General features: G+C 37.6%; 2 protein-coding genes across 2 annotated transcripts in view; one reads left to right on the forward strand and one right to left on the reverse strand.

The window, feature by feature from the left end:
- The window catches only part of LOC308615944 (uncharacterized protein), a 325426-nt gene that overhangs the window by 21246 nt on the left and 276450 nt on the right, over positions 1-27730 (forward strand). The gene's annotated exons all lie outside the window — the stretch shown is intronic.
- Positions 473-27344, reverse strand: SPATA9 (spermatogenesis associated 9; the record flags this gene model as incomplete). Its single annotated transcript, XM_081231300.1, has 5 exons — positions 473-813; positions 5831-5926; positions 16938-17165; positions 27042-27130; positions 27284-27344. The coding sequence occupies 5 exons, from the start codon at positions 27342-27344 to the stop codon at positions 529-531; spliced, it is 759 nt and encodes a 252-aa protein (XP_081087426.1). The 3' UTR covers positions 473-528.

Here is a 27730-nt window from a genome sequence, read left to right on the forward strand (position 1 = left end):
TGTGGAAATTAAAAATGTCATGTCATGTCCTGCTCTCATATACAGACCTCATCAGATTTGTAAACAATATTTTGTTTTATAAATTTACATCTATGAATTACACGTTCTTCATAACTTTACAGATGAGTTTTAAAATAACTGATAATAGGCAGACTGAAACTATACAGCCTGTAGATAGAAAAAATATATATCCTTTTATTATCTCTGAAAAAGATATGTAGCATTTTAACAGGGAGGGTTTTTTCCCTCCCAGATAAGTAACTGTAGAGATACTCTAAATGAGTCTTTAATAAAAACATAAATGTATTATAAACATGCCCATATTATAAACCATAGCATAGAGTCTAACCCACCAATTTTCTGGTTCATTAAAAAATATCCATAGTCATATATACTATATCAATTCATTTTATTTTTTTTTCAAAGCAGAGCAGTCAGAATATGAAAACTAGTTTCCTAATTTTGTCAGATGAAATGTCATTAGATGACTGTTAAGCTCTGTTCAGTGATATTTAAGTTCAGATTTGCTCATTCATTCATTTCAGTTGATTGGTCAAACACAGAACGTAAAACCTGGATCTTATTCCTCAACTTATTAGCAGGAAGTTTGGGGTGATCTGAAATATTCTCCAGCGTCTCCAGTAATGACCTGTAAGGTTTTGCTTTGATTTCACCTTCAGGAAATAGAGGCTCAGAAAGCACAGGCTCAGAAAAGGCTTTTCTAAGATTTTCACTCTCCTCTCTGTTTTGCCTTATGGATTCTTCTTGGAAATTTTTCATTACCTTCTCCAGCACAGCATTAACACAGACTGTCTAATAATAATAAAAAATTTTAAGTAAGGTTTCTTTTTAAGCTACTAAACCTACAGATAAAAATCCAATAAAACATTTAACATAAAGTCATTAATCTGTATATTCTAAGAAAGAAGCACTTTTGGGACTTCCCTCGTGGCCCAGAGGTTAAGACTCTGTGCTCCCAATGCAGGGGGCCCAGGTTCCATCCCTGGTCAAGGAAGTAGATCCCGCATGCTGCAACTAAAGATCCCACATGCTGCAACGAAGATCCTGCATGCTGCAACTAAAGCCTGGTGCACCCAAATAAATAAATAAATAAATAAATATTTAAAAAAAAAAATCTAAGCACTTTCTTCCAGGTACCCCTGGCACATGATAAACATGAGGAGATTGATTCCTTATTATAAATATACCATAATCTAGAAAGAAAATTAAAACATAGTATGCTTTAATAAAGACATGCTTTATATTTTCCCCAATTCATTAGATGTTTTACATCTTTATTCTCTGATTTAATTAAATGAAACATTTCTGAAACATTTTCTGAGAGATGGAATTTGTTCTCAAACATGTTAATATCTCAAAGTAGGTTTTTTGTTTTTACTTTTTTCCCCCTAGACTTTGCTTATACCAATTGTACGCAATTGGAAGGGCATAAATATTTTGGTAAGAATTTAGTAAGTTAATGGATCAGTGATTTATCAGCAAACTTGTGATCCATTTTCCCTCAAAAAATGCCATTCAGTACTTAGTGTGTCAAAACAAAGCACACAGAGAAAAATACCTTCAAAAACTGAGAATCACTAAGAACTGTATCTGTTAAACCTATAAGTTTACTGATGAAGATGATGATGCCAAGTATTTAAGGCAAGCAAAAAGAATAATAAAATCTATAAAATATGAAAACACCTAAACTAGCTTATTTTACCAAAGAGATGCGTCCCAGGTGACATAATAGGCTATAAATGCTTAGAAGGTTTTTCTGAAGAGGGTAACAGAGAAAGAATTCAGGGCCTTGGCTTGAATAGCCTCTTTTCTCCTGACCTCCTGCCTCCTCTTTTCTTGCCTGTCTCCCACTGTAGAATGGGCGGACACCAGATGCTTTCCTTCACTTCCCTGTGTTACTGTATGGCAATATGACCCTGTTCCGGCCAACTAAAAAAAATGCTGTGGAGGAAGATAGGATTTTTGGAAGTTTTTCCTCCTTTTATATAAAAAAGACTCTGTCTTTTGTCTCTACTGTCTCCTCCCTCTTGCTTTGGACACTGATATGGATGTAAGACCTGAGCATGAGGCAACAAACCTAAGGACCAAAAACAACAAACAGGGTAGCCAAAGAGAAAGATGGAAGGGCCCTGGGTTCATGATGACATTGTAGATCCACTGTACAAACCCGGGAACTGCCTAACTCCAGACTTCTAATTAAGAGATATTTAAATGTCTGTACTGATTAAGGTATTCTCAGGTATTTTTTGTTACTTGTATCTGAGTATACCCAAATCTAGAGCTATAAACCTTGAGGTCCATCACTTCCAGATGCAAAGAGCTTTAGCCATTTATCACAAATATGATCATTTTCTATGTATGCCATGCTGTGAAAAAAGGTTGGGAAGCCCTATTCTATTTGATACATTTCTTCTTCCCTCACTTACAACATTTTATCTGTGCCCATTCTAACCAATTCTGTCCAAGTCTCAGAAAATGAAGGGTCTTGATCAAGGTCAGCATCTCTCTATCTTTGCTTTTAACCTATACTCTACCATTTTGTCTATCAATTATTCCCTGCTTCTTCAACCTCTCATTCTTGACTAGCTCCTCCCCTGCAACCTGTAACATGCTGAAGTATCTTCTATCCTAAAATTTAAAAATTAAAAAATCACTCTGGCTCTGTGGCCCTCTTGACTGTTACACACACTCTTTTCTTCATCAAACCAGGGCCGACATTCATGATTTCCATTTTATCATCTCCTCTTCACTCTTCCTGCTTATTTCTGTCTTCCTCATCCCATCACACCACTGAAATAGTTCCCAAGATGGTTAATTCCAACATCTTTACTACTAGATCTAATGGACACTTTTCAGATCTTCATTTTACTTGACTTTTTCTGCTTGTATGTGACACGTAACCACTCACAACTTCCTAAGTCTCTATTTCCTTGCCAGTGTTTCTCCTGATTCACTTCCTACTTTTCTAATTATTGGTCCTTTGTCTCCTTCATAGATTTCTTCTTAGCTCACCTTACATGTAAGCTGTTCTCCACATTTCTGTCAACTTTCTACTCTTTTCACTTGGCATGGTTCCACTCACGGGGCATTAACTTCCAACATATATGTTATTTGCCTTCAAAACCGTAATTCTAGCCCTGACCTTTCCTACATCTTGGATGCATATATGACCGATTATCAGAGGTCACCAAAAAATGGTTTCTATTACCTATTTAGAAAGTTTATAGCATGACAAATCATGTAGGATGATCTCAAAAGCCTTTGAAAAATTAGAGAAATTTTGGTTTCTAATCTAGTTTGTTTTAGTTTCACCATAGCTGTTTCATCCCACCCATTTTCTGCAGTGTATTTGCATCAATTCTGTATGAGATTCACATTTAAGATACTGAGCATTTCTCAAAAATTTAAAAGACTTGCAACATTTTTTATTTGATAAATTGTTTTTGAAACTGTAAATATGTTTAAAAAGTTCTTTTACTTTGTTTTTTTTCAAGGATGTCTTGGCTATTATTTACCATTTGCATTCCCCTATAAATTTTAGAATAAACTAGTCAATGTACACATATACACCTGCTCAGATTTTAATTGGGACTGCACTGAATCTATGGATTATGGGGAAAATTTAATCTTTATTATGGTGTGTTTCAATATAATCAAAAATATTAACAAATACGTAAAAGACCTCTAACAAAAAAAGCCATAAAAATTATTAAGAGAAATTAAAGAAGATCTAAATAAATAGAGGAATACACCATGTTCATAGATTGGAAAGAGAAATTCTACCAGTTATCAAGACTTATTGTAAAGCTCCTGTAAATAATACAGTGTTGAATTGGTGCAAGAAGACAAACAGATCAACTGACTAGAAAAGAGAAAGTATAAACAGACCTATATATCTAAGGACATTTGATTTATTAAAAAAGAGGTGTTCTGGGGCAATAGGAAAAGGGTTTTTTTCCCCCAATAAATTGAGTTGGATCAACTGGATACCAATGGAGGAAAAATTTTACCCTTACCTCATACCAATTCCAGATGTAATCTAAAAGTGAAAGGCAAAATAACAAAGCTCCTAGGATATATCAGAGGGAGTAGTTTCAGGACCTAGGATGTACGTCAAGATTCCCTAATTAAGACATAAAAAGCACTTAACATAAAGATAATAAATTGGACTACATTAAAATTAAGAACTTCTGTTTTAAAAGACACTGCTGAAAGTGAAAGGCTAGTCACAAAATAAATCTGCCCATATTCAATCAAAAAAGGGCTTGTTCTAGTAATATAGTTAAAAGTACAATTTGATAATAAAACGATGGACAACTTCAAGTAGGAAAATGAGAAGAGACTAACAGAAATTAACAAAAGAGGATATCCAAATGTCCAATTAATGTATAAATGTATTCAAAATGCAGATTAAAACCACAATGTGATAGTACTACATACCCACAAGAACAGCTATACTGGAAAAGATTGACAATACCAAGTGTCAGTGATGATACAGAGCAACTAGGATTAATAATCTGCCAGGATGAATTGTTAAAACCATTTTAGAAAACTTTGGCAATATCTACTAGAGATGAACATATGCAAATTCTACATTCCAGCAATTTCACCAAAACATATGTACAAGAATATTCATAGCAACCTTATTCACAATAGCCAAAGTTGTAAATAATCTAAATATTCAAAAATAGAATGGATAAATAGCTATATATTCAATCAATGGAATACTACACAGCAATGGCAATCAACAAACTACTGTTACAGGCAACAAATCTCACAATGATAATGTTAAGCAAAACAAGACAAATACAAAAGAACATATAGTATATGATTTCATTTATATACAACTCAAAACTGACTATGGTATTAGAAGTCAAAATAGTGGTTGCCTTTACAGAAGAGGTTAGTGGGGCTTACCTGGTGGTGCAGTGGTTGAAAATCTGCCTGCCAATGCAGGGGACACGGGTTTGAGCCCTGGTCCAGGAAGATCCCACATGCCATGGAGCAACTAAGCCCATGCGCCACAACTACTGAGCCTGTGTGCTGCAACTACTGAAGCCCGCGTGCCTAGAGCCCATGCTCCGCAACAAGAGAAGCCATGACAATGAGAAGCCCGTGCACCACAACTAAGAGTAGCCCCTGCTCACTGCAACTAGAGAAAGCCTGCACGCAGCAACAAAGACCCAACACAGACAAAAATAAATAAATAAAATTAATTAATTTAAAAAAAAAAAGAGGTTAGTGATTGTGAGGGGGGCAAGAAAGAGTCTTCTAACATGATGGTATAATGTTTTGTTTCTTGATCTGTGTGATACATAGATTAATAAATTTTCTGATAATTCATCAAGGTGTGTACTTTTCTCTTTGTATGTTGTACATTTTTAAAAAATTAAAGATAAGTATAAATGGCAGTGGATTAAAAGAAAATAACCCTTATAATTTATAAAATTCTTTATATTTTTGTCATGCTTTTTAATGAACACTTTTGGAATTCAAAAGACAGAATACTGAACTTTAACCAACCATGGCACAATGGCTGAAACAAAACAACTGTAGCTAAATGAAAGCAAAACCAAAATATTTTGAGCAAATAATAATAAGTTTTATAAAAATAAAATAATTTTAGTTATCTAAGCAACTTAGTTTTTGGTGGATTGACTTGGCTCCTTAGAAATGTAATTTTTTAATGTAAAATTATTCTGTGTAACAAGAGGATTTAAATACCTTGGTTTATGAATGGACTATACAGTATATCTTTACATAAAATAAGTATATTTATTTCTAGATTCTAATAATTTTCTTAACTTACCAAATAAATGAGTGCTGCATATGAAGCATACATTATGCTAGTTAAAGCAGTCTTTGCTGGGAAAGAAATGATTTCAAACAAAGATCCCTTTCTGACCTGAAAAAACGAAAGAGTTTTCTTATTAAAACAAAAAATTTTCAACGTTACAATGTTAAATTTTACAATGTTATTGTAAAATGAGAATTCAAATATTTATAAAGTCATCTACTTTAGATCTGAGTTTTCTCACATCCTGAAAATATATTTTTTCTTCTTTACAAAAAGATACTTTCTTTTGATAATTTAAATCAATGACAAATCTATAAAAAATCTTGCATTTCCAAAATCTGAATTACTTTAACTTTCTTACATTTACCAAGTGTGCTCACTAGAGGGTGCCGCTGTGCCTGTTAGAAAAACAGTCTTTGTCTAAATTAATGTAGTCATCCTTTACTAAATTCTTCACCTCTTCAATTAAGCAAACAGCAATCAAAATACCGAGCATTTCCTGGAGATTAATGACCTGCTTGGAAATGTTAATCATGAGAATGCTGAAGGCCAGGCATTAACCTTAGATGATTCTTAAGCTTCAGGAAATACTCTGTGCTCATATTCAGCATGCTTTTTGAAACGTAGACATTTACACCAATAAAGAATTTGTCTCTCAGATGTTTCTACCTTCTAGAAGGTGTCCCTGCCTCAACATAACAGTATAATATATTCAGTTTAAGGGACTAGTATAATATATTCAGATTAAGGGACCTATACTCTCTTACAGGCTACCTCTGTTGCCTTGAGCTATAAGGATATGAAATGATGACATTAGGAAAAACATTCCCTTCCCATTCAGCAGTGAAGTGGCAGGTAGCCATGCTCCTCTGAAGTAAGAGCCAAGCCACTCCAAGGCTTCAATAACTCCCAAAAGGTACAAGCTGTATCCTAAAATCATGTAAATGTATAGTAAAAACGCACACAAATTTGAAAGAAGAGTATGTATGTGTTCATTAAAAAGTTATTTATAACATTGAAAAACTGAAACAATGATAGCAGAATGGCTCGGTAAATTATGCTCTATCCACCCAACGGTATATTGCAGCCTTTTAAAAGGTGCTTCTGAAGAACCTGTGATAATATTTTATTGAACAGACATTTATATGGCACCATGTACCAGGTCCCGTTCGAAGTGCTTGTTGTTGGACTATACTCAGTTTTTGCTTACTGCTGTCACTACTGGTGAAGAACAAAACTGCCCATCACGATTTTCTTCTTTTCTCAAATGATTTATGGGATGCCGAAGCCAAGAATACTATCTAGCCTAGTAGCTAAGAGATGGTGGGGTAAGGAGGGAGGGGGAAGGGGTGTTTCCCTTTTTATTCCCTATCTTTCAGGCCATACCAACTCCTACACATAGGTATAGGTGGGGGCAGTTTTAGCCCACTGTCTCCATCAGTCAGTCTGGAAAATTTCCCAGAAGTTCCTGGCTTCTGGAAAGAGTTTCCATGAAATGAAGCAGCTGCTACTCTTTCTCTCTTGCTGAAAGAATCAAAATGATAGCATGACATTGAATACCACTACTGGGCTATAAGGAGACAAACATATAAGTAGGGAGCAGAGGTCAGGAAGGAAATCAGATATACTCCAACAGAATACCTCCTAGTAGAGTAAAAGATTCATGAGTTTGTGAATATATGAATGTTTAAGTGGAAGGTCCATAGTCAATAATTGGTAGGCCATATACAGTAAAAATAAAAGTGGTGTCTGCATGCAAAGAAAATTACTCTCTGTTTCTGTTTCACTGCATCTTTCTTTTTCAGATTTTTGTCCTTCACCTAAAAGTAATTAAAATTGATTAGTTTCAAAATAAATATGTATTTTATATATGTTATGCTTCTCAATGATGAATCTGTATGTTGCCTAAGGGTCACTTTTTCACCATTTTAATGCTTTTAATAAATACTTGCTATTCCTGTAATAAATCAGCCCTGTAGAAAATACATTTCCTCCAAAATTTATGTGTCTACTGGCTAAGTAGCCATTTTTCCATTTTATGACTCACTTGCAATACATGTTTTTCATATTATAAACCACACTGTTTCATTTTGGTTTGCTATGAGCAGGAATAGTGTATGGTAAAAACTGAGATAAACAGGAGAAATTTGGAAAATGGAAGGCTTTGTCTAGATTGTCTTGGCCTATTTCAAAAATTTTTATCTTAACTTCATAATTACACGAATTTTATTTGCATTTTAAGTTAAAAGTATCTTGATATCAATATTATACCCATATATTTCTTTTTTGAATTTGGAAATATTAACATATAAGATACATGGATATTTCAATCTTTAACTAAATTTCTCCCACATTATTTCATGTTCCACTTCTCCCACATAATTCTGACTGCCTTGTCTCATAAAAGAAATATCTATATTCATCTTATTTTCACTAATAATGAGATAAATCACAAAAAAGCAAACTATAAGCTGTTTAGAAAATAGAGACCCACTTACAGATAACCTGCAGGTTGGAGAATTACCAGGTCCAACTTAATTTATGTTGTCCAAAACCATCTTGATGAGAGATATCAAGGGAGTTATAGGGGAAAAAACTCTAACAGTGATTCACAAATAAGTGTTGGAAGAAGCACTGACTGCTTTTATAGGTTCAGAAAATAGTGTTTCCTATAGGTTTGGGAAAGCTACATGATCATGTCTTTGCTTAGCAACCCACAATACTTGTGAAGACAGGAAAAACTCCTAGCAGTCCACAGAAAAGAAAGCTATCTGACTTTATTTATCCCAGTATTAACATCCTGTGGAGCGCTGCTCTTGAATGAGCTCTTAATCAGGTGGTCCTATAAAAGCTCAAATGTCCCAACCTCTTGGCCAACCTGCAAAAGTATGTCTTCAAGATTCCAATACTTTCTAGGAATTGTCCTTTTTTCCCAGGTCTTGAATTATACCACCCAAGATAGCCTCATGGCAAGCCCATCAAGGAGCTACAGAAGTTCCTGATATTTGTGAGGTTTACAGTTTAAACCCCAAACTGGAGTCTACCTTGGAGGGTGAGGGTGAGGAAGAAACTTTACTTAGATAAGCCTCTGACTTTCATCCTGAAAAAGGGAGCACAAGTTCACTGGGATCCACTTATGGCACATGCACTTCTGAGGCTAAGAGTTTTCTTTACTTTGCCCATCTCTTGCCTATGCCACTCCACAGAGTCTGTACAAAGTAGAAATAGACATCTCTAATGCCACTATAAGGAAGATTCTATCACAGAAAGAGCTCCTGGTCCTGTGGCCCTGCGTTGGGCTGCCAAAATCAACAACTATGTCTGGGAGCTGACGCGTCTTGGCTGAAGTCAGCATTCAAGCCAATTATCTAGGTCACTGAAGCCTAAGCTGCAAGCTTCACTCAGCCAGGCAGCTTACAAGGCTAAGCAGATGCAGCATTCTGTAAGTACTGCTGCTGGGCATATTAAAAATCACCAGGAACTTCTCAGTTTTCCGTTTCTAAGGCCCCTTGTAGAAGGTGCAGGTATACTACTATAATCTCAGCCCTGCAGAATGGGGAAAGGTTTGAGGAGCAACCTGACTCTGCACCCATATAGCCAGGTGCAAAGGAAGCCTCTTTTAACAAGATGGCCAGTTGGACAGCCCTGACCCCAACTCTCTGTGCTCATGTCACAAGCCACTGGAATCTCTTCAGGTCACTTATATTGGTTGGGTCTTTGGGTAGTTCATATTTGGCACAATATCATTAAATATACACAGTACATGCTCTACAGCTGAGCATGCAACCAAAAGCCCTGGATAGATTGTCAAGAGAGCTCCTGTGACAGCGTCTATACTCTAATTATCTTGATGAGACCATCACTATATGCTTCATCTCAGACCACACCAAAAAGCTGAAACACTACCTAGTTACAGGCAGTGTCCTAATGACAATGCTCCTCTATTTCGAGTTCTTGAGGGAAGTAATCTGCCTGACTGGCATTCCAAGCTACATGATAGCCAGCAGAGTTTTGGTAGAACCATTTAAGGTAGAAATGCATCTTTCCATCATTCATCATCCTCAGATCAGTGATGAGACAGAGCACATGAAGAGGATCTTTAAAACTTAGCTTCTGATAGGTTAACTAGGCCGCTTACCTTTCTAAAGTGATGCCCTCCATGCATCCACAAAGCATATCCCCTGGCACAGTAATTCCATATTCCACTCCTTATATTTCTACACGCCACAAAGTTCCATCTTGACACAGGCAGCCTGACAATTCTTTTTTTTTGCAGTACGCGGGCCTCTCACTGTTGTGGCCTCTCCCGTTGCGGAGCACAGGCTCTGGACGCGCAGGCTCACGGGCCTAGCCGCGACATGTGGGATCTTCCCGGACTGGGGCACGAACCCGTGTCCCCTGCATCGGCAGGCAAACTCTCAACCACTGTGCCACCAGGGAAGCCCCTTTTTTTTTTTTTAATTTTTAAATTTTATTTATTTATTTTTGGCTGTGCTGAGTCTTTGTTGCCGTGTGCAGGCTTTCTCTAGTTGCAGTGAGTGGGGGCTACTCTTCTTTGTGGTGCACAGGCTTCTCATCACAGTGGCTTCTCTTGTTGAAGAGCATGGACTCTAGGCACGCAGGCTTCAGTAGTTGTGGCACGCAGGCTCAGTAGCTGTGGCGCACGGACTTAGTTGCTCTGTGGCATGTGGGATCTTCCCGGACCAGGGATTGAACCCATGTCCCCTGCATTGGCAGGCGGATTCTCAATCACTGTGCCACCAGGGAAGCCCCAGCCTGACAATTCTTGAAGTAATTCATGCTGGAATCTACTCCAGGTAAGCTGAACTCTGTGCTATGCCACTTACCTCTCAGCACACTCTGGAACCATGGATACATTCCATTCAAAGATCAATTCACTGACCTCCACCACACCTCATATATTACTCTGTTGTTATTTTAATTCTCCAGGCCATTATCTTCACTATTCATACTTCTGTATCTTTCCTCACTGAGACTTTCACATTTGAGCTATGTTGTTTTCTTCCTTGCTACAACTTAGGTTCCTTTCAGTGGCAATCCTGAATCTCCACCTAGCTAATACATATTACCCAAGAAAAGCTTCTTCCTCACTCCTAACCCTCAAGGACCCCAGAAGCTCTGACTTGGGACTGTTCCCACTTATTGCACTTCAGCCATATGGAACTACTTACATTTCCTACATAAGTCATGCTCTCTCTTGCCTCAGCTTCTTAATATACACTGTTCACTTCCTTGAATGATTCCCCTACTTCTTCACTGGGCTAATTTCCCTTCCTTCAAGTCTCAGATCCAGTATCATCTTCTAGAAAGCCTACAGTGATTACTCTTGGGAATTATATGTTCCTTGTTGATGCTTCCATAGTACACTTTGCCCACTTTAATCACGCACTCAGTACACTCTACTGACACTGCTTACTTGCCTATCATCCCTAGAGTCCATGGGACATCTATGAATCCCTAGTACCTAAACTCTTGATTTTATATGTCAGGTTTTCAATAAAAATAATGTTTACCAAGTGAATGAAAAAGTAGAATTACACCTCATTTACTTCCAAGAAGAAATTTAACCGTCTTATAACTTGTAAAAGATATTAAGAAGTAAAGCTGAAGGACATCTAGTTCCAGTAACGTGGCAGACTGAGCTAGTGGGGAACCTCTCACACAAAAAAATCTAGAAATTCTATATAAAATCAAATTCCAAAAATTTGATATAAGACTGAGTTTACAAAAAGTGGAAGGAAGGAAGGAAGGAAAGAAAGAAGGAAGAGGGCTTCCCTGGTGGCGCAGTGGTTGAGAGTCCACCTGCCGATGCAGGGGACACGGGTTCATGTCCCGGTCCGGGAAGATCCCACATGCCGCAGAGTGGCTGGGCCCGTGAGCCATGGCCGCTGAGCCTGCGCATCCGGAGCCTGTGCTCCACAACGGGAGAGGCCCGTGTACCGCAAAAAAAAAAAGAAAAAGAAAAGAAAAAAGAAAGAAGGAAGAGAGGGAGGGAGGGGAGAGGAAGGAAGGAAGAAGGCCTCCTATGCCAGGAAAGAAGAGGGAACTAAAAGCCAAGCCGTAAGTGTGTGAGATTATGTCCCAGGAACTCTGGGGTTGCTACTGGATCCTGAAATAATGGCTGGGGGCTTGAGTTTTAATAAAGATCCTGGAGATGAGACTTGGATGCACATGAGGTGAGGATCAGGCCTTTGCCCAGAGCTGCAATCTCAGTGAAAGGGAGAATAGAAAAACTTCACCCACCAGTCCAAAAAGAAGGTGAGGAAGCTGGTCTCCACCAGGGACTGATATCTCCAGAGCACAAGCAAAATCCTCTAGAGGAACAGTTCTGCCACTAAGACCAGAAAGGATTTCTATTTTTTAAAAATCCTTATTGGAGAAAAACTTTAAAAAAAACAAAACAAAGAAATAATGAGGAGACACAGTATAGATCAAAATAGTCAGAAAGATTAGCATCCCCCCAAAATCTCAAAGAATAATATTTTAAAAGACCATAAATAAGTATTTTTAAAATAGATTTTTAAAAAGAAATAAACCTATAAAAGGACACTTTGAAAGAAGTGGAAATTTGGGGGAAAACACCAAATAGAATTTCTAGAGATAATATAATGTTTGAAATTTAAAATACATTTAATAAGTAAAAGAGCATATTAGATACAACTGGAGAGAGCTGGTTAACTGGAAGACAGATCAGAGGAAGTTATTCAGGATGTATCAAAAAGAGATAAAGAAAAGGAAAATATGAAGAAGGTAAGTGGACATAAGGAATAAAATGAGAAGGTCCAAAGTATGTTTAGTAGGCATTCCAGCAGATGAGATTAGATAAAATGAGAAAGAGGCAATACTTGAAGAAATAATGGCTAAGAGTTTTCCAGAATTGAAATTATCCTCAAATTCAAAAATCGCCAAGGCTCCCAAGAATATGTACCCATTCCAAAAAGCATTTTGACAACAGCTAATAAAACTGAAGATGTGGGGCTTCCCTGATGGCGCAGTGGTTGAGAGACCGCCTGCTGATGCCGGGGACACGGGTTCGTGCCCCAGTCCAAGAAGATCCCACATGCTGTGGAGCGGCTAAGCCCGTGAGCCATGGCTGCTGAGCCTGCGCATCTGGAGCCTGTGCTCCGCAACGGGGAGAGCCACAACAGTGAGAGGCCCGCGTACCGAAAAAAAAAAAAAACTGAAGATGTGTATCCCTCATGACCCATCAATCCCCCTTGTAGATATATACCTGGAGAAATGTCTCATACATATGGACGAGGAGTCATTTACAAGAGTGTTCAGTGAAGCACTGTTTGTAATATAAAAATTTTGGAAACTAAATTGTCCATCTGTTCAGTAACAGATAAACTGTGGATTACTTTTTCTTATAATGGAATACCACAAAGAAGTTAAAGTAATAAACCACAGAACCATAACTATATATATCAAAAATGTTGAGTGAAAAAGGAAGTTTCAGAAGGGTAAGTACAGTATCATATCATTTATATAAATTTTAAATATGCATAGGATGACAGATGTATACAAATGTAGTTAAAATATAAAATATGCATGAAAATGCTTACATCAACTTCAGGATAATGATTACCTTTGGTAGAAAAAAAAAAGGAAGGGATCAGAGCATGGTTAATTATATTTCTTTTTAAAAAACAGATATCCAAAGGCAATATGGCAAAATATTACTACCGGTTTAAATTTGGGTGGGACTTCTGACAAACTATTTTTTATATATTTTGAAATATTTTATTGATAAGAATTTTAAAAATTAAAGCTAGCTCCTAAGACAATTAGAACAAGAGCAAAGGAGAAGATATTTCATAGGTGTTGATTCTGTATTGATGTCAAAAGAGACAGTATATGGACCCTGGACAAATCACTTAGTCCCTCAACCTGGTTCCTTCATCTCATTTCCTGGAATAAGTTATCACAAATGAGCTCTAACTTCACCTGTGGAAACTCACTGTCAGGCAAGGCAAAAGGCAAGCACATTGTGTTTTTTAGTTCTCATTATTGGATAGAAGGAAACAGATTCCACTGGAAAGGGAGATTATTTTCCTGCCACTGAACTTTCATGAGTATTGTGAGACAATTCTCCATAGATATCTCTCATTCCTGTACAGCAGCAGTCCCCAACCTTTTTGGCACCAGGGACTGGTTTCGTGGAAGACAATTTTTCCATGGAAAAATTTTTCCGTGGGTGCCAATGGTTTTGGGGTGATTCAAGTGCATTACATTTATTGTGCACTTTATTTCTATTATTATTACACTGTAATATATAATGAAACAATTATACAACTCACAGTGCAGAATCAGTGGGAGCCCTGAGCCTGTTTTCACTTGCCACTCACTGATAGGGTTTTTGTTTGTTTATTTATTTAATTTTTGGCTGCGCTGGGTCTTCATTGCTGCGCTCAGGCTTTCTCTAGTTGTGGTGAGCAGGGGCTACTCTTCGTTGCAGTGTGCAGGCTTCTCATTGTGGTGGCTTCTCTTGTTGCGGAGCACAGGCTCTAGGTGCACAGGCTTCCGAAGTTGTGGCTCACGGGCTTAGTTGCTCTGCGGCATGTGGGATCTTCCTGGACCAGGGCTCGAACCTGTGCCCCTGCATTGGCAGGCAGATTCTTAACCACTGCACCACCAGGGAAGCCCCACTGATAGGGTTTTGAATATGAGTCTACAAGCAATTGATTTATTATGGTCTCTGTGCAGTCAAACCTCTCTGCTAATGATAATCTGTTATTTGCAGCCACTCCCCAGCACTGGCATCACCTCCTCAGCTCCACCTCAGATCATCAGGCATTAGATTCTCATAAGGAGCGCGCAACTTAAATCCCTCGCGTGCCATTCGCCGTTCACAGTAGGGCTCACACTCCGAGAATCTAATGCCGCCACTGATCTGACAGGAGGCAGAGCTCAGGTGGTAATGTGAGCGATGGGGAGTGGCTGTAAATACAGATGAGGCTTTGCTTGCTCACCGGCCGCTCACCTCCTGCTGTGCAGCCCGTTTCCCAACTGGGTTGGGGGCCCCCAGCTGCACAGATTGGGCCTTCTGATATGGCTGAATAGCAAACAGCTTTGTAAGGATATGGTTGAATAGCAAACAGCTTTGTAAGCTAGAGAAAGTATATTCCTTTGGAGACATCTAGAGATGTACTTCCCAAGATATGTCACAGGGCACTAAAGATAAAACCTTCTCCTTACCCTCAAGAAATATTTGTTTCTCTCTCTCTCTCTCTCTCTCTCTCTCTCTCCCCCTCTCCCTCCCCGCCCCCCTCGGATGCTGGGCAGATGTGCCAGGATCCCTATAAAAAGATAAGTCTCCTGATTTCAAGGTTCCTCTCCTGCAGTGCAACTTACTACATGCATAGTTAACATCTGGCTGTCACCACACTGCCCTGTGGGAACTGACAGAAGATACTGCTCTGGCTGCTGCTTTTGCTTGTCTCTTCTGTCAGTGTGTGTGCCTATGTATTTCTATAACTGTGGCAAACTAACTTGTTAGCTCATAAATAGTGTAAAATCTCAGCTCCTTCACAGTTTTAACTTAGTAAAGAGGAGAAAAAAGAAAGATTCTGAATAACAATAATGGACAGTGTCTTTAAACATAATTTCATAATAAATACAGAAATATTCTTCAAAGGACACTTCTTACATCAACTCTCTATAAAAACTATGGGTCTAACAATGCAAGGAGAGAAACAGCAAGGCAAAACATTAGATTCGGAAAGACATTTCATTGGGAATTTAAAATAATACAGTTCAGCTATGTTTCTTTTTGATGATCTAAAGATACAGGAATAAGCCTTATAGTGCTCAGAAATCCAATGGTTAACAAACAGAAACCATTTTTTACTTTCTCAAACATCAGGTATTATAAAGGTGCCTTTTATAAATGTTGTCTCAGGCAATTCATAACTGAAATATCTGATGATTTCTGGAAACATCAAAATCTTTGATTAAAAAGAGATTCCTATATAGTGAATATTTTGTTTATTTTAGCGACCCATCATCTATTTTCTCAAATTCTTAAAACAACACAGATTTTTGTTTGAGGATTCATCCTTTCCCCATTCTTAAGTCACGTTGTCTGGATGGGGCTCCGACCCCTACTCTAGAAATGAAGCAGGTAATCAAGTCCTAGGCCAATCAATGCACCCCTATTTCCCTGGTTTAGAGGTAAGTCATTCTCTAAGAGTGAACCTCAGGACTTGGCCAGGAATGCTGGGTCAAGGACTCATTCTTTTCTGCTGTAACTGAACCTGGAAGGATGTAGCCTGGGAACAACTGCAAATCATCTTGTGACCACGAGGGGAAAGTCAGCCTATGAATGGAGTCAACACAGAGAAAGCAGAGCCAAGAGATCAGTAAAAGAAAGAAACAGGACCCTGAAGGTATCATTTGAGTACCTATATCCAGCTATGCCTGAAACCTTCTCAACTCTGGATTGTTCGAGTACAAGAACTAATACATCTCCTTTCTGGCTTAACTCTCCCTTCAACAAAAGGATGCTTTGAATAATGCCCAGATTGAAAAACCCAGAGTTCTGTGCCATAAGGTTCAGAAAAAAAGAAACTGGTCCTGAAAAACTTTGACAAAATATAATAGGACCTCAATAAAACAACATAGAACACATATTTGAAATAGACTTGGACACTGACAGGTCTATCGAAATGAGTTTATAGCTAAATATACTCAATACGTTATGTCAAAGATTATCTTGGAAACATAACAAGGTTATGGGGAAAAGGACACAAAGCACAATCATTTTTAAGGCTTATTGTAGAATTTCTTTTAGATTTGACATAGGTGGTAATTTGCATGCTTATATTTAGGTTGAACCATTTGAAATTGATAGTTTCATTTAGTTCAATCAAATAACAAGGGAGAAAAATGTCTGCATTACTTCCTTTTTCACATTTATTTAAACGAGAGAATATACTATACTGAAAAAAGGCTCATCTATTTATTTCTCTTATCCAACTATTCTTGTTTTTCATCTAGGACAATCAAATGTGCTACATTTTCATTTTCCAAATCTTACAATTTCAAAATACTTCCTAAAAAAAGATCCATAGCCTGTGCAAATGCAATATTTACTTACCTGCATGTTATATAGGGGTTGCTTTGGTGCATTAACTTCCTTGAGCAGACGATGAGATATGTCCCTTAACTCTAAAAGTCTGCAAGCAAGCTGAGGCTGCAGAAATTTGGCAACTGATTTGGAGGATCTGGATATGCTGTTTAATCCTCGAATTAATGTTCCTCGGTTGATCTTGGCTAAAGCAACAGCCATTCTGATTTTGGATGTTTTTTGCATGGGTTCTCTTTTCTGGAAAATAAGCCTTTGAAAAGTGACTCATGTGTGATTCTCCAGTGCAGTATTTATTTATTATTTTTTTTATTTGAAATATAGTTGATGTACAGTATTGTTAGTCTCAGGTATACTATATAATTTGACATTTGCAAACAGTATGAAATGAATATCACAAGTCTAGTAACCATCTGTCTCTATACAAAGTTATTACAATATTATTGATAATCTTCCTTATACTGTATATTACATCCCCATTACTTATTATAGAACTGGAGATTTGTACCTCTTAATCCCCTTCATCTGTTTCACTCACACTGCTCCCTCCCTCCATCCCCCTCACCCTACCAGCAACCACCCATTTGTTTCCAGTGCATTTTTTAAATCTACTTCAGGCAGAGACAAGTACCACATAACTGTACACTGTGCCTGATACTAAGTGTCCAATAATTATCTCCCACCCTCCTTACAACTCATTGGTCCCACCCCAGGTATTTAAATATTTATATGAATATATGATTTTTTCCTTAGGATAAATATCCAGAATTAAGTTAGTAGCCTAAAGATATAAATTTTTCATTTTTCTCTCTGGATTTATCTGTTTTTTGCATTTTTTTAAAAAGAGCTCTTTCAAAAGTAAACAATCTTTTTAAAAAATATTTATTTATTTATTTGGTTGCACTGGATCTTAGTTGTGCAGGTGGGCTCCTTAGTTGTGGCACATGGGCTCCTTAGTTGCAGCTCTCTGGCTCCTTAGTTGCGGTACATGGGCTCCTTAGTTGTGGCATGCGAACTCTTAGTTGCAGCATGAATGTGGGATCTAGTTCCCTGACCAGGGATCGAACCCTGGCCCCCTGCATTGGGAGCTCAGAGTCTTAACCACTGCACCACCAGGGAAGTCCCAAAAGTAAACAATTCGTATTCAAATATCATTCAGTGTTTGAATTGTTCAAATAAAAATTCTTATTCAAAACTGTTACAAATTTTTCCCAGCTTACTTTAAAATTTTTAAATGATAAAATATAGCATATATACATGATACATAATGTACAATTTACTTAAAAATATTTTATTAGTTAAGGTGCATATCAAAGGAATGATTTTAACGATCCCAGACTCTTGCATCTTCCCATACATAGAAAAGTGCTAAATTCATCAACTTGAGACATCTGTTTTTTAATTGAATGAAAAGTTCTTTAAATTCTACAGTGCTTTACAATTTTCAAAAGTTTAACATACATGATTTCATATAATCCCACAATAACCCCTTTTTTCCAATCTCCTAACCTTATGTTGCTCCCCCTTCCCTCTCCCCACTGGTAACCACTAGGTCATTCTCTATATCTGTGAGTCTGCTTCTTTTTTGTTTTATTCACTAGTTTGTTGTATTTTTTAGATTCCACATATAAGTGATAACATACAGTATTTGTCTTTCTCTGTCTGAATATTTCATTTTAATGCCCTCCAAGTCCACCCATTTTGCTGCAAATTGCAAAATTTCATTCTTTTTTATGGCTAATATTCCATTGTATATATACACCACATCTTCTTTATCCATTCATCTGTTGATGGACACTTAGGTTGCTTCCATATCTTGGCAATTGTAAATAATGTTGCTATGAACATTGGGTGCATGTATCTTTTCGAATTAGTGTTTTTGATTTTTTGGATATATACCCAGGAGTCTAATTGCTGGGTCATATGATAGTTCTATTTTTAGTTTTTTTTTTTTTGAGAAATCTCCATACTGTTTTCCATAGTGGCTACACCAATTTACATTACCAACAACAGTGTGGGAGGGTTCCTTTTTCTCCACATCCTCACCAACACTTATTTGTGTTCTTTTTGATGATAGCCATTCTGACAGGTGTGAGGTGATATCTCATTGTGGTTTTGATTTGCATTTCCCTGATGATTAGCAACGTTGAGCATCTTTTCATGTGCCTGTTGGCAATCTGCATTTCCTCTTTAGAAAAATGTCTGTTCAGTTCTTCTGCCAATTTTTTAAGCAGGTTGTTGGATTTTTAAATGTTGAGTTGTATGAGCTGTTTATATATGTTGGACATTACCCCTTACCAGTCATATCATTTGCAAATATCTTCTCACATTCAGTAGGTTGTCTTTTTGTTTAGTCAATGGTTTCCTTTGCTGTGCAAAAGATTTTAAGTTTAATTAGGTCCCATTTGTTTATTTTTGCTTTTGTTTCCTTTGCTTTAGGAGATGGATCCAAAAAAAATATTGCTGCTATTTATGTCAAAGAGTGTTCTGCCTATGTTTTCCTCCAGGAGTTTTATAGTATCCAGTCTTACATTTAGATCTTTAATCCATTTTGAGTTTATTTTTGTATGTGGTGCTAGAGAACATTCTAATTTAATTTTTTGACAAGTAGCTGTCCAGTTTTCCCAGCACAGCTTATTGAAGAGACTGTCTTTTCTCCATTGTATATTATATAATAAAAATAAAGAATTATTTCTAACAACAAAGTATGTTTCTGACCCCTTTTATTTTCCCTGCCACAAAACATGAAATAAATTTGTTCCCAAGAAGACCATTATTGCTTTTAAGAAGAATAGTATATTAGAAACCAAATCTGGGCACGGGGGTGCATGGTCAAGGGTTCTTCGTGGCTCTGGGAATACAAAGGTGACAGCTGGGAAAGGCTACTTACATTCCTTAAGATGCAGAAGGAGATGTTCTTCTCTTTTAAAAAAAACAGTCACCAGTTTATGATGATGGTTCCAATGCACTCTTACTTTCAGTGAGTTATTTTTTTAAATTAGCTCTAACAGAAGAATTTTAAATAAAAGGTTTTTCCCCTCTGAAGTACCAGCTTTTCCTTTTTGTCTACTCTCTATGCTATGTATTTTCCTACCAAACCATATGTGTAAATTTAAATGTTGAACTGAAATTATGAAGTCCTCATTTCCTTCTTTTTCCCTTTTTAATTTTTTGACCCTTGGCCTAAGCATCCTGGAGTCAGTGGCAAAGTGTGCAAATTCAGATGATATTTTTTGTCATATGCTCATCATCTGAGCATATCAGCAAATGTCAGAAAAGAAAGTCCAACTCCCAACCACCACCAACACCTCAGAGATAAACAAAGGTACTTAAAGACCATTTGCCAAAACAAACTTAGCATCATTTAATCAGATTGATTCAAGAATCCTGCTCCATATTTCTCTATTTGAGCTCCATTCTTTGAATATAGATCCTGCTTTCCCCATTACTTTTCTTTTTTCCAGAGCCATGCCCATTTTTCTATCATCAGCAGTTTTAATGCTGAACTCCAATTTCTAGTAACATCAGCTTTTTACTACCCTACATCTATAAAACCAGCCTGTCAGCAAATCTTATTCAGTTCTTTCTCTGAATAGTCCCAGAATTTGACCACTCCTCACTAGCCCCAGTACCAACACTCAGTCCATTTTATTTAAATACCACTGTCATCTCGTCTCCAGACTTGAAAATTAGCCTCGTTAATGGCCTCCCTGCTTCCACCCTTCCCTACTTTCATTCTGTTCCTCAACACATCGGCCAAAGAGACACAATTAAAACTTAGATCACATCTTTTCTGCTCAACCACTTCAGTGGCCTCCTGGTGCACTCAGTGTAAAAGCCAAAGTACATACAATGGTCTACAAGGTCCTACAAAGGCTGCCTCTTCTTTACCTCCCTGGCCTCACAGTCTTTTTCTCTCCCTTTTCCTCCTTCATTATTTATTGAACTTGTTAGGTATACTCCCATCTCAGGGACTTTGAACTAACTATGCCATTTGATTCTCAAGGATGCCAAGGTTTGCTCCCTCACTTCCTTCAAGTCTTTTTCTTTTTTTAATTTTTATTGGAATATAGTTGATTTATAATGTATTAGTTTCAGGTGTACAAAGTAAATCAGTTATACATACACATATATCCACTCTTTTTTTTTTTTAGATTCTTTTTCCATATAGGCCATTACAGAGTATTGAGTAGAGTTCCCTGTGCTATACAGTAGGTTCCTATTAGTTATCTATTTTATATGTAGTAGTGTGTATATGTCAGTCCCAATCTCACAATTTATCCCTCCTCCCCCCCTTATCCCCGGGTAACCGTAAGTTTGTTTTCTATATCCGTGACTCCTATTTTTGCAAGTAAGTTCATTTGTACTCCCCCTTTATTTTAGATTCCACATAAAAGCAATATCATATATTTGTCTTTCTGTGTCTGACTTACTTCACTCAGTATGACAATCTCTACGTCCATCCATGTTGCTGCAGATGGCATTATTTTGTTCTTTTCTATTGCTAAGTAATATTCCATGTGGTATATATGTATCACATCTTCTTTATCCATTCATCTGTTGATGGACATAGGCTGTTTTCATGTCCTAGCTATTGTAGATAGTGCTGCAACGAACACTGGGGTGCATAGATCTTTTTGTATTATGGTTTTCTCCAGGTATATGCCCAGGAGTCAGATTGCTGGGTCATATGGTAGTTCTGTTTTTTGTTTTTAAAGGAACCTCCATACTGTTCTCCATAGTGGCTGCACCAGTTTACATTCCCACCAACACTGTAGTAGGGTTCCCTTTTCTCCACACCATCTCCAGCATTTGTTGTTTGTAGATTTTTTTGACTGGTGTGAGGTGATACCTCATTGTAGTTTTGACTTGCGTTTCTCTAATAATTAGCGATGTTGAACATCTTTCCATGTGCTTCTTGGCCAGCTGTATGTCATCTTTGGAGAAATGTCTATTTAGATCTTCCCCCCTTTTTTGATTGGGTTATTTGTTTTTTTTATATTGAGCTACATGAGCTATTTGTATATTTTGGAGATTAATCCCTTGTCGGTTGCTTCATTTGCAAATATTTTCTCCCAGTCTGAGGGTTTTGTTTTGTTTATGGTTTCCTTTGCTGTGCAAAAGCTTTTAAGATTAACACATTTTTGACGGGAGACATATTACGGCCACAGGCGTTAGTTTATGCAAAAATCCCCTGGGTCAATAATGTGTTAATTAGATCCCACTTGTTTATTTTTGTTTTTATTTTCATTACTCTAGGAGGTGGATACTTCCTTTAAGTCTTAATTCAAGAATCACTTTCTCACTAAGACCCTCTTGGTCTTACCTTTCCCATCAGTTGTTCTCCCTATCCCTAACCCTACTTCACATCCTTTCTCTGCTATGTGTTTTCTTCCCCTTAAGACCTACCATTAATATAATATGTAGTTTATTTTCCTTGTTTTTTGGTTTTCTATTTGACTAGGATATAAGTTTGGGGATTTTTTTAGGACATAAGTTTTACAGCAGCAGTGTTCTATATCCATCTGGCTCACTGATCTTTCCCCAGTGCCTAGAATAGTGTCTGGCACATAGTGGGTGCTCTATAAATATATTCATTTAAATGAATGAATGAAAAATATCAGAAAAATATAACAAGTTAGTATAGATAAATATTGGAAAAATATAACAAATATTAAATTAGAAACTACCCAGAAAGATTTCAGTGCACAATGTGCTCTGCGAATTTTCACAATAATGATAGTGTCCCACAAGAAACAACTCACCAGGGGCTTCCCTGGTGGCGCAGTGGTTGAGAGTCCGCCTGCCAATGCAGGACACACGGGTTCGAGCCCTGGTCTGGGAAGATCCTACATGCCACGGAGCAGCTGGCCCCGTGAGCCACAATTACTGAGCCTGCGCATCTGGAGCCTGTGCCCCGCAACAAGAGAGGCCGCGATAGTGAGAGGCCCGCGCACCGCGATGAGGAGTGGCCCCCACTTGCCACAACTAGAGAAAGCCCTCGCACAGAAACGAAGACCCAACACAGCCATAAAAAAAAAAAAAAAGAAACAACTCACCAAAGACAAAAATACAATTGAATTATAGAACACTCTAGTTACAGTTCTACTCTCATTATATTTAGAAACCCCAATACCAATACAAGTAATTTCCAGACATCACTGGTGCATCCCCTGTGAAACGGTGCCCCACAAGGTTAAAAAGCTCATTCTGAAACTGTGCCCCATAGGGTTAACAGAAACTGGTGACTGACAGCAATTCTTTAGCTTGTCTTACAGAACAGCAGATAAGGGGAGAGTCTTGTTAAAAACCCCTATGCTTGTAATCTGCCTCCACTGATCAAGCTTGCCTTAATTGTTCCTGCAAATTGCATACCTTCCAAGCTTCACGTAGCTTAGACAAATACTGTATGTCACAAGACTCCTTTAACCAACCCCTACAGATAACACCTCTGACATATGGGTCGCTACAGTAATGGCTGCTTCAGAAACATGGACCTAATCTTGCCCAGTTCAAACTGGTCAAGACCACTTGACCATTCAACTGAGCCTGCTCAAGTGTGCAATGGGTGACCTTTTGACATCTGAGGGCCAAATGTTCCACCCCCAGATCATGCTAACACCCACATTTTCTGAACATACATCCTGTGAAGAAGCATGTAACTCAGATATGCCTGCAAAGAGCAGACATTACCTCACCTTTTTCCTGCCTCCAAACACCTCCACGGGCATCTCTGACTACCCTATACTCTTCATGCACAAATAATCCAAGCCCCTTGCCTTTGGGGAGGTGGATCAGAGAGTTGCTCTCCTGTTTCCTCACTTGGCTGCCTCTTGAATAAACACTTTCTCTGCTGCAAACCTCAGCGTCTCAGCATTAGGCTTTCTGCATATCGGACAAAGAAACCTGGTTTGGTAACACCAGCAGTTTTTGTCCCACGTGTTTAAAAAAAAAAGAAAGCATACAGAATTCAGAAAAATGTATCTACATATGTAAAGGCCAAAATTTTGCATGGATTCTATTATGTTCTGTCTACAATCCTCAACTTTGTAGTATACAGTTAAGTGCAAGATAATTACAGAATAAAATACATAACCACCTTTCATAATTAAAACCCACAAAATTGACCCTATTTACCATAAAAGATTTCTCTCATTCAAGTAAAGATCATCTGAATTAAAAATTTTTAATTTCCTAATTGTAGCATGCATTTTTTCATTCGTTCAAATTTTAAAGTTTAATATTTTAAAGTCCTCATATGGAAATCATTTGCAATTTGCAAGTGTAAACCTTAAAAAGTTACTTTTACTAAAAGATGTGGATACTGAGCGTATTGGGGTCTGGGCTGGTTGGAAGGGAGGGAGTGGAGAGTACAAGACCTCAGAAGCCAGGACCTCAAGTCAAAATTCTAAAATTAACTTTCCCCAGCCCCAGAAAAAAAATGTCCTTCAAAAGCTTTAGCCATGAAGAACTATTTAATAACCAGTATTCTCAGTGTATTCCTCTATAAAAATTCCACCACCATCACTCCCCGCAAATCTCTAAATCTTTTTTTTTTTTTTTTTTACTCCAGGCCAACAACATGGCTTTTTCCTAAATAAATAAAATTAAATACCAATCACAAAACTTAGAGATTTAAAATACAACCCAATTAATAAAGCCCTCTAAGTAGTCTTAAAACCATTCTTTTCAGTATGTTTGGGAACTAGGGACCACACTAGAAATAATAAAATCTGCAACATTTATAATCTGATCTTTAAAACTAATCTAGTTAAGAACAGAGTATTAGCATTGTTTTCTGGATAACTTATTTTTGAAGAGCAAATAACTTCAATGTGTTACAATATCCCCTAACTACTCAGGTTTCCTGCCAATCTCAGCAACACTTTCTTCAAAGTAAATGGTGGAAAAAGAACAATGTAAGTGTTTTGAAAATGAAAAATAAAGTAACTTTATGTTTATATTCTTCTCTTGGGTGGGGTATAGTTCTTATAAGTGAACGACTTCAGGGATTTGGAAATAGGAACTTAGAGTTCTTTGGGGATCAGAATATCAATCTATTTCACATAAAGCATACTTATGGCTCTAGTGATAACGAGGCTATGCAGAGGGTAGGAAGAGATGAAGGAAGTTGTAAGGAAAGTTGCAACTTTGATTAAATAAAACCCAGTTTCTCTAATGTTGGCAATGGTGGGAGAATCACAACTTGGAAGGACAACAGGGCTTTCCAGGCCTAGGCTTCCTTGGCTTTACTTGAGGTTTTCTCAATAATTAACTGACACTACTGTGCTGGCCTTAACCATTTTACATCCTAGACCAAGCATCTCTTTCCTTAATACTCCAGAGCATAGCCAAGAAAAATCTCTCATGTTTCAAAAGCATTTATACCAAGACTAGGGGAATACAAAAAGAGGAAGCAACTAGACACCAAGATTAAAATATGGAATTACAAAATCCATTTTGCCCTCTAGAGCTTTTAAGGCTTATCCTCTCCTACTTAGCCAGCCACCACCTAGATGCCATCTTACCACTGTGCATCCACATACTTACATTTCAGTATCACCCATTCCCAAAGTCTAGACCCAAGACTGACGCCATTTATTCAAATTTACTTAACATTCTGGAAACATGCTATGATGTTTCATACTTTTTTGGCATGACACTGCTTCCTCTGGAATATTTTTCCCTGTTCCTACCCACTTACCTGATCCCTTTCTTCACCTTGAGAATTCCTATTCATCCTCTGAGACCCAGTCTAAGCATCTTTCCTCCATGAAGTCTTCTCTGACTACTCTATGTAGAGTCATTCCTTCCTCTAAATTGTATATGCCTCTTACCCTATTCCATTGCAATTACTTGTTTATGACTCTGTCTCCATGAGATTAAGCTCACTGACGGAAGGAACCCTGCCTTGTTTAATCTCTGTATTCCTTCTTCCCAGTTCCAGGCAAAGTATTTATTAAGTGTCTAATGCCTGGTTATCTGGATGAATGGTTAAAGGTAGCTCTAATACCTCTCCTTTGGAATGAAATATACAGACTTTGTGATTGCTATGTTATTCACAGCGCTTTTCTGTTTACTTCCAGGTTTTAGCTATGTTCCTCATGTTGACATTGCCAAAAGTCTGATTTCTGGATAAGTAGGTTGTTACTGTACCATATAACTTTACAACATATTCTATTCCAACTGTGGCCAAAATGACTAAAACAACACTTTCCCATTAAGAGTTGCGTACTTTTGGGACTTCCATGGTGGTCCAGTGGCTAAGACTCTGTGCTTCCAATGCAAAGGGGCCCGGTTTCGATCCCTGGTCAGGAAACTAGACCCCACATGCCGCAACTAAGAGTTCTCATGATGCAACTAAAGATCCCACGTGCCACAACGAAGATCTCGCATGCCACAACGAAGATCCTGCATGCCACAACAAAGATCCTGCATGCCCCAACTAAGACCCGGTGCAGCCAAATAAATAAATAAATAATTTTAAAAAACGAGTTGTGTACTTTTGAGTAAATCAGGTTACCTATGTCCCCTAAACAAGATGTTACTTTTTCCTAACTAAATGTCTTTATGATTCTCTACCTATCTCCTTCCACTCCCAATATTATATCTAAAACCTTTTTGCAACAGATGTTTAAAACATATGCATATATACTTTGTTTAAATTGATATCACTATTTTCTTTCCACATTAAAACACACACCCATGCCGTATTTATCTTTCCATTGTTATAACTTGTATCAGTTATGTTTTTTCACTGACTTAATTGCCACAGATTTTAAAGTACATCTAGATATTTTTCTGATTTTATATTAAGCAAATCTTAAGTAAACTACATTGCAACTGTATTTATGAGAAAGTTCTAGATTTCCAATCTAATGGTAGAGTGACTGTCCTTAAACTTTATTTATCTTTCTACCTCACTTCCTTGTCCACAGTCTTTCTGCTTTCCATAGACCCCTCGCAATTAGTAAGAGTTGAAATGGTGTTTTTCTGAGGTGAAAGTAATGTTTTCCTAAGCTTCAAATACTGATCTCAAAATCACAAATTAAATAATTGGTACTAAAAATACAATATACTTTTTATAATCCTTTCAAAGTTATAAAATCACATTACCTGATTAGACTGTGATAATCTTAGGATGGTAGGGAATTCATCTTTAAACTCATCTTTAAGGCCCATGATTGCTTTCTGGATCCCCTCGACTAAGACAAAAAGAAGTTAGGGGGTTAGAAAAAAAAGGTTAACTAAAAATCCCCTAAACATAATTTAAAAGATCATGGAACACTGGGTCCACCTTGGGGATTTAATTCCCAGTTTCCACACCCATATCCCCTTTACAGGAAGATTGTGCATACTTCTTCCAGAGAAGTTCTTCAACACCTGCCCACATATCCACCCAACAGGTTTGACTGGCATGTTGAGTTCTTGCTTGGGTTCCTAGTTCGTGGCAAGCTTACAGGCCTGGGCACTGCTTGTCCTACTCTACCATTAGTGAGGGATGATGGCAGCCTTCCACTCAGGAATGCAGGCAAGGACAGAACCTGCAGCTCACTGCAGGGATTCCTTGTTACTTCACAATGGGCCTCTGAGAACTTGTTACAGAATCCTCTGAAACCACTCTGGCAGTGAGGAGGAAGAGTGTGTTTGGAGGCACAAGGGGAGGAGAAATGGGATGGGAAAATGAAGCACACTAAGGAGTTCTGCAATATGAATTTAATTTTGCCCCAATTTCTGCAGTGATACTTCAATTACTGGATCACCTGAGAACAAAGCTCCCTTTGAAAAATGTTGGCATACGCTTT

This window comes from Mesoplodon bidens (assembly GCF_964165515.1).
Source record: "Mesoplodon bidens genome assembly, chromosome: 4".
Classification (NCBI taxonomy): Eukaryota; Metazoa; Chordata; class Mammalia; order Artiodactyla; family Ziphiidae; genus Mesoplodon; species Mesoplodon bidens.